At 50.6% G+C, this 13,622-nt stretch overlaps 1 protein-coding gene across 1 annotated transcript; it reads left to right on the forward strand.

The window, feature by feature from the left end:
* Window positions 1-628: 628 nt before the first annotated feature.
* Window positions 629-1,455, forward strand: LOC119276499 (monothiol glutaredoxin-S5-like). Its single transcript, XM_037557568.1, has one exon. The coding sequence runs from the start codon at window positions 722-724 to the stop codon at window positions 1,133-1,135; it is 414 nt and encodes a 137-aa protein (XP_037413465.1). The 5' UTR covers window positions 629-721; the 3' UTR covers window positions 1,136-1,455.
* The last annotated feature ends 12,167 nt before the right edge of the window (window positions 1,456-13,622 follow it).

Raw genomic sequence — 13,622 nt, forward strand, 5'->3', positions numbered from 1 at the left:
TATTTCGTTCAATAAAGTCCCAATTCGATGCAAAAAGAAAAAGGAAAACATCCGCACCAGTGATTTGTGCTCCCACCACCATAGTGCGCCTCTCAACTCTAATGTACAGTAACTTGATTAAGTCAGAGAGAGTCGGTGCGGGAAAAAGACAGTCAAGTAACACGAAGAATCTGAATTCAGGACACTAGAGCAGATAGTGTTGTCCTCCAGAAAGGACCTTGGTCATGCTCAACAAAGCGATATCCTTGGAATCTTGTTTCTGAGAGCCAAGGAAAACAACATCCACCGTTCAAACATCCGAAATTCCACACTCCGGTCCGGCGAGACCCTTTCAGCCCGCGCATCGTTCGTTGTTCCGCGCCCCAGCCTCATGATCTGACTTCCAAGTTCCAACTGCAACGCCGCCGTCCGTGTCGCAGCAGCTGTCGTCACGGATCCGGCGGCCCCGACAGCGGCTGACGCCCCTCCACGTCACTCCCCGCGACAACTCGTGTGCAGTCCCCGCGGAAAGCTCCCCCGCGTCCTGCGGGTCCCACATACTACCACCGTGCTGTCGTCACCTTCCCACCTCACCTCCCTCTTCGCTGTATATATCGGGGCCCCTTCACCTCCCCAAGCCATTACGCCCCAACCATCACACGAACCACACACCCGCGCAAGAGGGAAAAGAAGGCCGGGGGCATCAAAGAATCCAAGCCAACGCGCCACGTAGCGGCGAGCAATGTACCAAGCCATCCCCTACAGCAGCACCCGGACCTGGGCCCGCCCGTCGCCGGCGGCGGAGGCGGCCGTCGCCGTCAAGACGGAGACCACGGAGGCGGCGGCGTCCCGGGAGGACGCGGCGGGGGTTGAGAGGGCGGTGTCGGAGAGCCCGGTCGTGGTGGTGGGGAGGCGGGCCTGCTGCCTCACCCACGTGGTGAAGCGGCTGCTGCAGGGGCTCGGGGTCAACCCCGCCGTGCACGAGGTCGCCGACGAGGCGGCGCTCGCCGGGGTCGTGCCGGACGGCGGGGAGGCTGCGCTCCCGGTGGTGTTCGTCGGGGGGAAGCTCCTCGGCGGCCTCGATCGCCTCATGGCCGTCCACATCTCCGGCGAGCTCGTGCCCATCCTCAAGAAGGCCGGCGCCCTCTGGCTCTGATCGGACCCTTCCTTCCTTTCCTTAGTTTCCTTTCATCAGAAGACGGTGCCGCGGTTTAATCCTGGCCGTTGGATCGAATTTTACACCGCGGCCGATTTACTCTAGGATTTTGGGTTTCTTTAATGGTGTGCTAAATTTTTTCTCAACAAATATATTCATGAGAAAAAAGAAACAGACAGGTAGCATTACTGTTTTTCGTAATTTATTTCGTCTGGTCATGAGCATGTGAATACGGAAGAAGAGCGTGCGCGGCATTGCAGCGTCTGTACAGTTTGTCGTTTCTATTTCCGAGTTAATGAGAATCAGATGCTTCTTACGGATATCTTCACCTGCGGCCTGAAATTTCATAAGTTAGGCGTCTGGTTTTCGTTGGTACACGGACGCTTGATTGAAGTCATGGTTGGTTGTTGAGAAGATTTAGGTCGATGTTACTGCATACAGGTGGCATGGCTTCCCTATGTCAATAGGGTATTCATGTCATGCGTACAGTACAGCTCCTGATTCCATTCCAGTCCAACTATTTCGGTGTTTGGTTGCGGATACTAATAAATCACCTATCAACAATCTGTCGTCGTTTGGTTGCTCGTTTCTAACAATCTTTTACTTGCATGCATCCTGGACTCCTATGCTAGTCTAGGAAGGAGTAGGAAGTTGCATCATCATCAACAACTAGTCTTGGACTCGTCATCGTTTATATTTTTCTAGACTTGTAGTTATAAAACTGCAGCCAGGAGAGGAGACGAGAAGCGGTTACTTGGAAAACTAAGGCCAACTCTAGTGCACGATCCCAAACGGACGTCCGTTTTGACCTGTTTTCGTTAGTTTGGGACGGCAATGGGAAGGCACATGTTCGGTTGGGTCGTTTGGGTTGTCCATGCGGCCAAAGCGCGGCCGCACCCTAAATCATGTCCGGGACGGACGTGATTAAAAAACGCAAAAAAACTAAAATAAAATGATAAAACGCAAACATAAAAACATAAACATAATTTGGGGTTTTAGGCCACAAAAGGGCCCAAGTTCTACGATCCACAACCATAATTAACATAAAAAAACAAAAACCAAAAAAACCGCCGCCCACACGCTTCTGGCGTGTCCGTCGATGCCGTGCCTGTCGCCGTCTTCTCAGTGATCGCTGTTGTCTTCGTCGTCACTGACGAGGTCGACGTAGGCCGGCAGCGTCCAGAGATGGGATGGCGGTGCATGGTGCACAGGGCTGGGCTGGAAGGCGGGAGGTGCCTGCACCACCCCCTCCCGTGGCGACGCCTCCCGCTCCGGTGACCGCGCCGGCGTGAGGCACCAGTTCACGCCCCCCACGGCGTCGGCCATCTCTGGAGCCGTGCACGACCAGCTCCACGCCTGACCCACCAGCCCCGAGTGGAAAGCGGCAACGGACAGCTCCTCATTGACCTCCTCCTCAGCGTCCCCCATCTCCAGCTCGGGGACGGCGACGTCGCCGACCGCAGAGAGAGCCATCATCTCCTGGAGGCCCTCCCGTTGGCGCTCATCGCGCGTCTTCATGGAGTCCTCCATGACGCGTTGGATGAGCCGGGCCTCCTTCTCCCGTGTCATGCGAGGAGGCAGTGATGGCGACGGAGAAGGTGAAGGCGACGGCGTGGGCGTGAGGCCGCGCACCTGGGTAGCAGCCGCTCCGCGCTCTGGACGTGGCCGTCGCGGCCCCGACGACGTGCCGACGAAGAAGGAGGCGCGCCGCACGTCGTGCTCGTTCGTTAACCAGGTGTCCTAGAGCTCGGAGTCGGGGCAAACCTGGGATCGTAGAAGAGGTCGTCGGGGAGGAGGAGGCGACGGCACTCGATCTCATGGCGCCGGGCACGGCCGCTCGTCGGGACTGGCGGGATCGACACCCGGTCGACGGATAGATGCCAGTTATTGGGGAGGTGCGCGTCGCTCCAGGAGAGCGGCGTCCTCGTCTCCCAATAACGCCGGCATACATCCACGCGCGATGCAGTGCCGGTCGCGCTCGCTGGCGGCCCTGGGCGCGATGGAGAATGCGGGCGGCGCGGGGGCCCGACGCGGTGGTGATGCGGGCTCCTCTTTGACGCCGCGGCGGCCCGAGGACGAGCCAGCCTCGCCGTCGTGCTTCCCCTTACGGCCGGTGTTCCAAAAACCCATGGCTGCGAGGCGGCCGGCCGGCGAGATCGAGGACGGGGAGAGGGAGAGCTAGGCTAGGGTTTCGCCGTGTCGGGTTCCGAGGAGGCAACACGGGCGGAGTGGGGAGTGTGGACGACGACCGGTCCATGGCTTCCCATTTAAGAAGGACGACAACCGTTCGCTGGGCGGATGACAGGTGGGGCCGACCGTGCGTGCGCATTAATGTCGGGCGGTGGGAGGTAGGTGGCCGTCTGCACGCGGCCCCGACACGGACAAGCGAGGTGTCCGTTTGCTGTCCGCCGCGATCCAAATCGCGCGCATGTTTGCGTTCGAAAACGGTCGATCCGGACACAAAACGGACCAAATGGGTTCAGGGTCAGTTTGGTTCGTGTCCTCGCTCCGACGCGCCTGGCCTGAACCCTGCCTGAAAACTGCCTGTGTTATGTTTGGTTGCTGTCCAGAGTATCCCAAGGTAGCCTGGCCTGGTGAACTGGCTGTCCTGCTTAGCCTGATGCATAACCCAGGCACAATGCTTAGCCTGGCCCAGGCGTGAGATACTGGTCGCCTGGGCATCGTAGGGTAGCTGCCTGACGCTAATTCTGCTCTCCTCGGCTGCTTTTTTCAAGTGGGTCAGGTCTCAAATCAATACTTTTTTACAGTAAGCATCCTCCAGGCCAGGTCTCCATCCAAATGGCCCTTGCCTGAGCAGGCAGAAATCTTTCAAATCCCAGGCAGTGTCCAGGCGTTACTTTTTGCCTGGCAAGCTAGCGAGGGTGCGAACCAAACACACCCTCAGTCCGTCGCGCGTTCGGTCATCTGGTTTGTCCGTTTTACTTCAAATGAACCGGGTCGGACGGGATGGAGTCGCGCACTGGAGTTGGGCTAACCGGGAGGGCCGGCGCTGCGCAGGTCGTCATGGTGTACCTCATGAAACACCAGGGTCGTGTAGCATGTGGACAAGCAAGTGCGTAAGCAGTGATGGGATGGCGAGCCGGAAAAACGACCACAAAATGGCAGTCGCGCAAAGCAGACAAAATTAATTGCTCGTGCTGCCAAGGAAGGAAGAGGAGGATTCAGACTTGTTCTCTCGTGAGTTTTTGCGCGGCTCGCGTGACTCGGACGGGAGGAGAGGAGATAGATTCCGCACCCACCTGACCACAGCCACTCCGTCAGCGACGGGTGGATCTGCACAAAAATCTCCCATCTTCTCTTCTGCCCAGGTGCAAAGGGAAAATCTGTTCTGATGTGCGTTATTCTGCTGCATGTATACGCTTCACTCTGTAATCACACGAACTGTCGCGGTCGCCTCTGTTCAGCTTCGCACTGCTGCCGGCTCCCGCACGCGCTTCCTGCGATGACGGAGCCAACCGCGGCCCGGCCTACCTTTCTCTGCCATTTGAAAATCTTTGTGGAGAGAGCAAAGGAAGGAAGGAGGCGACAAAAGGGCAACCGATCGGGTTGGCTTTGTGGTCCGCGCGCAGCAAGGAAGGAGCAGGAGGAGACACGTCCACGGGCAGCCACCAGGCGGACGTACGTACGGATACCCACCATGTGCGCCCCCAACGTCTTGCCGGCCACGGCCGTGCCACTCTGTTCGCTTCAACAGCGGCGGTGCTACATAGTAAATGTCAAATTAGGGCATCTACCGCCGGACTTGGCAATCGCTCTACCCTATAAAACCGTCCAAATTAGAAGAAAATCACGTTGTTTGCGGCCGTCCAACAACGTGGCCTCTTCGTTGTTCATGTAGATTAAACAACTTAAAAAAGTAGGAATTTGTTTGGAGGCAAAATAAACGAACAAAAAACTTTGAATTCAAGAAGGTTATTGAAAACTGAACTTCATTTTTTTTCTTTTTACAGAGCATTAAAAAAAAGAATAACTATTACTTATTGGAGTGTCACAGCCCAAGAATAATTGCTTGTAATTAGTTGCATCAGAAGCATACATACATCATTTTAAATTCAAGGAAATTGAATTGAGGGAATTATCAAAGCCTGAGAAACCATTTAAAAATGAACATTAAAAATCTCTTCAAACAAGTCCAAGGAAATGTTCCTGTTAATCTCTGAAAATATTAGCAAGAGCTAAAATTCAAACCAATAAGAAATGATTATCTTGGGACTTTGAATTAAATCAATAATTATTTGTATTGGATTTATATTTACTATGTACAAAATATAAATCCAATAATCCTAAAAACTTGTGAGTGCCTTTGAATATATTGTATCAAGCCACATAAATATTTTCAGAAGCTACTAAAATTATTTGGTCTGAAAACCAAATTAAAACAAACTACAGAAAATAGAAAACAACAACGAAATTAGGAGAGAAGGGGGGCGGGGCGTTACCTGGCCAGCACAACCCACCAGGGGCAAGGAGGTCTTCTTCCTCCTCGCGCCAGAAGGACTGGGTGCGTGCCCGACGCGTGCGCACCACGCGACACCATTTGTTAGCCTGCCTTCACGTGGACGCCGCGGATGACTTCGCCTTTGCCGTCCGGATCGTTCTGACCTGCTCGCCTTTTCCCACTCGTCCCCTCCCTCGCTATCCCCTCATGCCCGAGACGACCATGGACGCGCCACCGTGCACTGCCGCAGCCATCGGCCTTACCCCGTCCAACTACCATATCCAGAGCGTCTGCATCCTCGCTCTGGTAATCTTCCACCAACGGAATTGAGCCAAGGAGCCCTCAAGACGACGCCCGTGACCATCTTCTTCGCCCACGGCCGTCAGATGTCGATGATCGATTCGACACCATCAACGCCTCCCCAGCCTCGACGCTGGCGCCAACAGCTTCGCCGTGAGCTCCTCTTTCTCTTTCCCCTAACCCCGTTGCTCCACTTGTTGCCTAGCTAGCTCCCCTACCGTGCCGAGCTCCGACTGCCGCCATGGTTGCTGAGCCTCACGCTCCTGAGCTCCCCCGCTTGTAGTTGTGGCACCGTCGTGCTCTTGGAGACCCCAGGATGCCGTAGAGCCTCTTAGATGCCCTCCCATGCCCTGTAGCGTCGCCCGCGTCAAGCCCATGGCTCCGGCCGCCACCCATGTGCTTGCCGGCATCGTTTCCGGCCTCCCCGCGCCCAGCCACCTACACTGGACACGATACGCATCCAGCTGCCTGTAGGACCTTTTCGCACGACATTTGGTCGTTAGAGGAGCTTCTCCGGCGTGCCTCCGTCGTCAGGTATGGTCACCGACGTTTAACCGACGGCTAACCATGTGTTGCCGATAGCGGCCCCCAGTGCCTGCTAATTAGTTTAGTTAGGGTTAATTAAACTATGTTAACTAACTGAGTCAATGACACACGAGCCCCACACGTAGTTGATTTGCTGACGTAACCTTTGGCCGACCCTATGATAACCCACAAGTATAGGGGGTCGCAACAGTTTTTTCGAGGGTAGAATATCCAACCCAAATTTATTGATTCAGCACAAGGAAAGCCAAAGAATATTTGTAAGTATTAGCAGTTGAGTTGCCAATTCAACCACACCTGAAGATTAAATATCATGAGCAAAGTGATCAGTAGCACAATAGTATGGTAGTTTGCTACTGATAAAAGTGAGAGTAGCAGCAATAGTAACAGCAGTAGTAATTGCTTTGTAGCAGTTGTAACAGTAGTAACTTAGCAAGAAAAATATGTGAGCTCGTAGGCATTGGATCGGTGATAACGTTGGATAATATTCATCATATAACAGTCATAACCCTGGGCGACACAAAACTAACTCCAATTCAGCAATATAATGTAGGCATGTATTTCGTATATAGTCATACGTGCTTATGGAAAAGAACTTGTAGGACATCTTTTGTCCTACCCTCCCGTGGCAGAGGGGTCCGTAAGGAAACGAAGGGATTTAAGGCCTCCTTTTAATAGAGAACCGGAACAAAGCATTAACACATAGTGAATACATGAACTCGTCAAATTACGGTAATCACCAAAAAGAATCCGAATTGTTGTCACCTTGGGGTATGCGGATCATAACACATAATAGGTGCATATAACTTGCATGGTAGGATCAAGAAAACAAATATATTGGTGAAAACATAAAATGTCCAGATCTGAAATCATGTCACTCAGGCCCTACTGACAAGCATTAAGCATAGCAAAGTCATAGCAACATCAATATCAGAACATAGTGGATACTAGGGATCAAGACCTAACAAAACTAACTCGATTGCATAATGAATCTCATCCAACCCATCATCGTCTAGCAAGCCTACGAAGGAACTACTGACCCCCGATGGTGACCATCATGAAATTGGTGATGGAGGATGGTTGATGATGACGAAGACGGAAGATACCCCTCTCTGGAGCCCCGAACAGACTCCAGATCTGGCCTCCCGATGAAGAACAGTAGGTGGCGGTGGCTCCATATCGTAAAACATGATGAAATTTCCTCTCCTATTTTTTCTTCGAAAATAGGAATTTATAGAGTTAGAGTTCAGCTTCAGGTATTTTTCTTCTACTAGTGACAATATATTTCATGTATTTAGCTTAAAGGGTCATCTTTAAAATATCGGTCAAGCGAGTACGCAAAAAGACTAGCCTAAGCATTTCATCAAAACGTTCAAATTCTTCCTCATCCTATCTCTTAGATGGTTTAGGTGAAAAGGGTATGGGTTTTTGAACCCATGGTTCTCTTTCTTTACCATGTTTTCTAGCAACAAAGTCTCTTTTACCATAATGTTTATTTTTAGCAGGTGGGTTATCAAGATCAAGAGCAGGTTCTATTTCAACATCATTATCTAGTTCTTTATCATTTTCTGGTTGAGCATCTATATGAACATCATCACTGTCATCTTCATTATCACTAGGTGAACGTTCATAACCAGATTGAGTTTCAGCATTAGAGATAGAGACATCATTGTTATCTTCAGAAGGTTTTTCTATCTCAGGTTCACTAGAAGTATGCAAACTCCTATCATTTTTCATTTTCCTTTTCTTTTTAGAAGGACTAGGTGCATCAACATTAGTTCTTTGAGAGTCTTGTTCAATTCCTTTAGGGTATTGTGACGCCCGGATAGTTAAGCTACGGTGAACCTCTGCTAATGATGTCATGTCACCTCGATTACTGTTGCTAAACTCGTGTTAATTCAAAACCGGTAGGAATTAAAATTCAAAATCAAGCAAACAATAAAAGTTTTCAAATATTAAATCCAAAACGTCCGGAGTGAGCCAAATAATGCATAGATAATTATGGTGGAGGAACGACACTTTTATAAAATGTTTAAATGCTCAAATGGGAATGGAACAACAGCATAACCAATTTAATAAATGCCTTTTATTAATTATAAAATGTTAAACTATTTTATTTTGGGATCAAACTTTTTGTGGCATTGTCTAATTTTGGAATGTGAATTATGGGGACAAGTTTCCTATTTTACTAAACCTATTTGCTAATTAAGATAAGTACAAATCATAACAAATAAAAAGAAACAGAAAAGGGAAAAGGAAAACTAAAAAAAAAGAGAGAAACAACAGCCCCCCTATGGCCAACTGGGCCTCAGCCCAGCCATCGGCCTACCAGGCCGGCCCACCCCGTCCCCTTTATGGCCTTCCAAGGCCAAACCCTAACCCACTGACACCCCCACTCTCCCCACACTCGCTCTCCCCCCCTGATCCAGATCGGATCGGGTCACCGGACGTCGCCGCCCGGAGACGCGACCCCGTCGCCGCCTCGGCCACTCCGTCGTCGACCCCGTCGCCCTCGTCCTCGCCTCCTCCCTGCGCCGTCCTCGCGCTGTCGCCTCTTAGGAGCCCGATCCCCTCGCCCTCCTCCCCCGACACCGACGCCGGCGCCCGGAGCTCCCTCGCTGGCCTGCTTCCTCCTCCCCACTGGTCTGCCTCCTCTTCGCTCACGTTGTCCCCGTCGTCCTCTGCGAGCCCCCGCTGCCCTTGACCCTGCGAACCCCGGTGAGGCCCCGGGCCTCCCCCCTCTCCACCTCCTTCCCCTGTCCTCATGTGCGACGCGCCTGCGCGTCTGTCATCGCGATCGTCCGGCCACCTGAGGCGTGCTGCTGTCGTAGCAGACCGCCGCCCTGGCCGCTTCCCAAAGCCACGCCCGCCGCGGACCTCTGGCCGTGAACGGTTACGCCCAGCCATGCCTCCACGCGCGCCCTGGTTGCCCTGTGCGCGCCTTGGCGACGCGCCTCGCCCGCCTGTGCCTCGGTGCTGCTAAGCCCGGACCTGCTCCGGTCAAACCCGTTGCCCCTCCCTCACCATGCCTTTGTCGCCGCTCACCCGCCGTACCGCTACCTCTCCGGGTCGACGTGGCCTCGCCTGTGCTGCTTCCTTGCCGCCCCGGCCACCTGGCCGGTGCCGTGGCCACCGGCCTCCCCCTGCTCCGGCGCCCTGCCGGCTCCGCCCGCCCCTGGGCGTGCGCCCGAACGAACGGGTGTTGGGCACCCGTTGCGCCCGAACCCGCTAACACCGGCGCCCGCTAAGGGCCTATGACAAGCGGGGCCTAGCCCCAGAACGTTTTTATTAAAAAAAGGAATTAAAAATAAATAAATGAATAAAATAATAATTAAAATGTTAATTAATTAATTAATTAAAGGATTAGTTAACTTAATTAATTCTAATTAGATTAACCTAATCACTAGTTAACTTAATTAAAACCTTGATTAGCCTGAACAGTCAATGACATACAGACCCCACACGTCAGCTTGACCCAGTCAACACCTCTGTTGACTGATGACGTCATGCTGACGTCATGCTGATGCAGTAATGCCATTTTCGAATTAAATTAATAATAATAATTTAGAAAATGTTTTAAAAACTTTAAAAATTAATATAAAATGAACCGTAGCTCGGATGGAAAAACTTTGTACATGAAAGTTGCTCAGAACGACGAGACGAATATGGATACGCAGCCCGTTCGTCCGCCACACATCCCTAGCATAGAGAACCCGCAACTTTCCCCCTTCGGTTCACCTATCCGAAAACGCGAAACACCGGGTATACTTTCCCGGATATTTCCCCTTTCGCCGGTATCACCTACTACCGCGTTAGGGCACACCTAACACCGCTCATTGTCATGTCATGCATCGTCATGCTTATGTTTTCATTGTATTTACTGTTTCTTCCCCCTCTTCTCTCCGGTAGACTACGAGACCGACGCTGCTGCTGCCCAGTTCGACTACGGAGTTGACGACTCCTCCTTGCCAGAGCAACCAGGCAAGCCCCCCCTTTGATCACCAGATATCACCTATTCTTCTCTCTACTGCTTGCATTAGAGTAGTGTAGCATCTTACTGTTCGGTTACTCCTATTCTGTTGCATAGCCTGTCATTGTTGCTACAGTCATTGATACCTTACCCGCAATCCTAAATGCTTAGTATAGGATGCTAGTTTATCATCATTAGCCCTACATTCTTGTCAGTCTGCCTTGCTATACTATTGGGCCGTGATCACTTGGGAGGTGATCACTGGTATATACTATACATATATACATATTATATAGATGGTGACAAAAGTCGGGTCGGCTCGTTGAGTGCCCGCGAGTGATTCATGAATTGGGGGCTGAAAGGACCTTTGTCCCGACGACCCTCTGTGTGGATCTTTGTGGCGGAGAGACAGCGCAGGTTGACACCACCTAGGCGAGAGGTGGGCCTGGCCCTGGTCGGCGTTCGCAGTTGCTTCATAATAACACGCTTAACGAGATCTTGGTATTTGATCTAAGTCTGGCCACTGGCCTATATGCACTAACCAAGTATGCGGGAAAGATGGGCACTCGATGTCGTGGTATCAGCCGAAGCCTTCGTGACGTCAGCGACTGAGCGGCACACGTCAGATTGGACTGGAACGCCTGCCCTTGTATTAAGGGGCTAGGTCTGCTTCCGGCCACCCTCGCAACATGCAGGTGTGCAATGGGTGATTGGCCCAGACCCCTGCGCGCATAGGATTTAGACCGGCGTGCTGACCTCTCTGTTGTGCCTAGGTGGGGCTGCGACATGTTGATCTTCCGCGGCCGGGCATGACCCAGGAAAGTGTGTCCGGCCAAATGGGATCGAGCGTGTTGGGTTATGTGGTGCACCCCTGCAGGGAAGTTTATCTATTCGAATAGCCGTGTCCCTCGGTAAAAGGACGACCCGGAGTTGTACCTTGACCTTATGACAACTAGAACCGGATACTTAATAAAACACACCCAGACAAGTTCCACAGACAACCCGGTGATCGCTTTTCCATAGGGCGACGAGGGGAGGATCGCCGGGTAGGATTATGCTATGCGATGCTACTTGGAGGACTTCAATCTACTCTCTTCTACATGCTACAAGACGGAGGCTGCCAGAAGCGTAGTCTTTGATAGGACTAGCTATCCCCCTCTTATTCTGGCATTCTGCAGTTCAGTCCACCGATATTGCCTCTTTACACATATACCCATGCATATGTAGTGTAGATCCTTGCTTGCGAGTACTTTGGATGAGTACTCACGGTTGCTTTGCTCCCTCTTTTCCCCCTTTCCTTTCTTCCTGGTTGTCGCCACCAGATGCTGGAGCCCAGGAGCTAGACGCCACCGTCGACGACGACTACTACACTGGAGGTGCCTACTACTACGTGCAGGCTGCTGACGACGACCAGTAGTAATTTAGGAGGATCCCAGGCAGGAGGCCTGCGCCTCTTTCGATCTATATCCCAGTTTGTGCTAGCCTTCTTAAGGCAATCTTATTTAACTTATGTCTGTACTCATATATTGTTGCTTCCGCTGACTCATCTATGATCGAGCACTTGTATTCGAGCCCTCGAGGCCCCTGGCTTGTATTATGATGCTTGTATGACTTATTTATGTTTTAGAGGGATTGTTGTGATATCTTCCCGTGAGTCCTTGATCTTGATCGTACATGTTTGCGTGCATGATTAGTGTACGATTGAATCAGGGGCATCACAAGTTGGTATCGGAGCCGACTGCCTGTAGGAATCCCCCTTCCAAACTCCTTGGCCGAAGTTGAGTCTAGACATTGTAAAACTTTTACTAACATGGCTGTGTGTCTTACGGACCCACATCGCCATTGGGTGGAATAAGGATCTTTTATTACTCGACCTATACTCCGGGACTCTAATCTCTCCTCTATTCGGGTTAAATGATTTTACTAAATCTGACTCTAGGTTCTCGTAACTACTTTCTCCCGGAGAGCCCCTTATCACAAATGTTCGCCTACTGCGCTAGAAGATTTCGAAGATACTCTACGATGTTCTCCCGGGACACTCCTGCCCATCGCTTATGCAAATTCCCTACCATTGTGATATCCTTATGGATAACTGCATACATCTGCCATTCTTACATTCAATCCCATTGATCTTGTTATTAGAAGGTGCAATGAACCGCTCTCTGTTGTTCCGAGAATCCTTTGAGCTTACTGCTGGGCAATTCTTTGCTGCATGAATACCCCTACGGATAATACCTCACACTTATCGAGGATTCGTTCATCCCCAGTTGCTCATGTGTTTCATAAAATTCTTCGAGATACTATCTGATCTTATGAAAATCCTCAACAGGTTATTGCTCTTGAAATTTTTGCTTGCTTGCATTATGGTTAATCCCATAAGTCTAGTAATCTTATTGGCACCCTTTGTCACTATTATTTGAGTACATTAATTCGATATGTTTGCGAATGCTCGCAATCATCAAGCAATTAGAATTCTTCCCTTCAGCTCAGGCATCACTCCGGACATGAGCTGGTTCTTTACCAATCAATTTGCCGTCGATTGTACGCCCCTATGTCTAATCGACTATCCATCTTTGATCAAATCGTCTGTTTCCGATCCTTCGTTTTGGAAATCAAAATTCCTTTGTTACCAAAGCATCGAATTATTCGATGTTCTATAATCCGATGTATTTGCATTCTTTCCTCCTCTTATTGAGTACCGATACTCACATCAACTCCGTTGTGCACCGCCAGGCCCATTGCTGGGTTATTATTCGTTAGTATCCTTCACACTGAAAAATTCTTGTGAGTTATTCGCATGATACATAATGTCTTTGAGAATCTGTATCTTCTGCTTTGTCAACCATGCTCTACTTCCGAGCTGGAGTTATTTGCTCCTGAAGTTTGTGGTATATGTTCCGAAGATGCCCTTATGGGTTGAACCTATACCTTCCTTAAAAATTGTATGAACCGGAAGGTTTTTCCGAGTCATACCCTTCTGGTGTTTTACCAGATAATTTTCTACCATACAACTTCTTTGAGGACGAGAAGTGAATGGAAGGTTGTGCATTGGAGAAGTGGGAGTCGACCTTGAACTTCGTGTTCATGCCCATGGACACGATGTTGATCTTATCATGGAAGCTTCTCTTAAATTAATTATCCCCTTGGTATAAGTTCATCTTATATCTGGGATTTGATCTTTTGCAATCGTGGTTCCGGCCACATTGTTCTTCTTT

The sequence above is a fragment of the Triticum dicoccoides genome, chromosome 3B (assembly GCF_002162155.2).
Source record: "Triticum dicoccoides isolate Atlit2015 ecotype Zavitan chromosome 3B, WEW_v2.0, whole genome shotgun sequence".
Lineage (NCBI taxonomy): Eukaryota > Viridiplantae > Streptophyta > Magnoliopsida > Poales > Poaceae > Triticum > Triticum dicoccoides.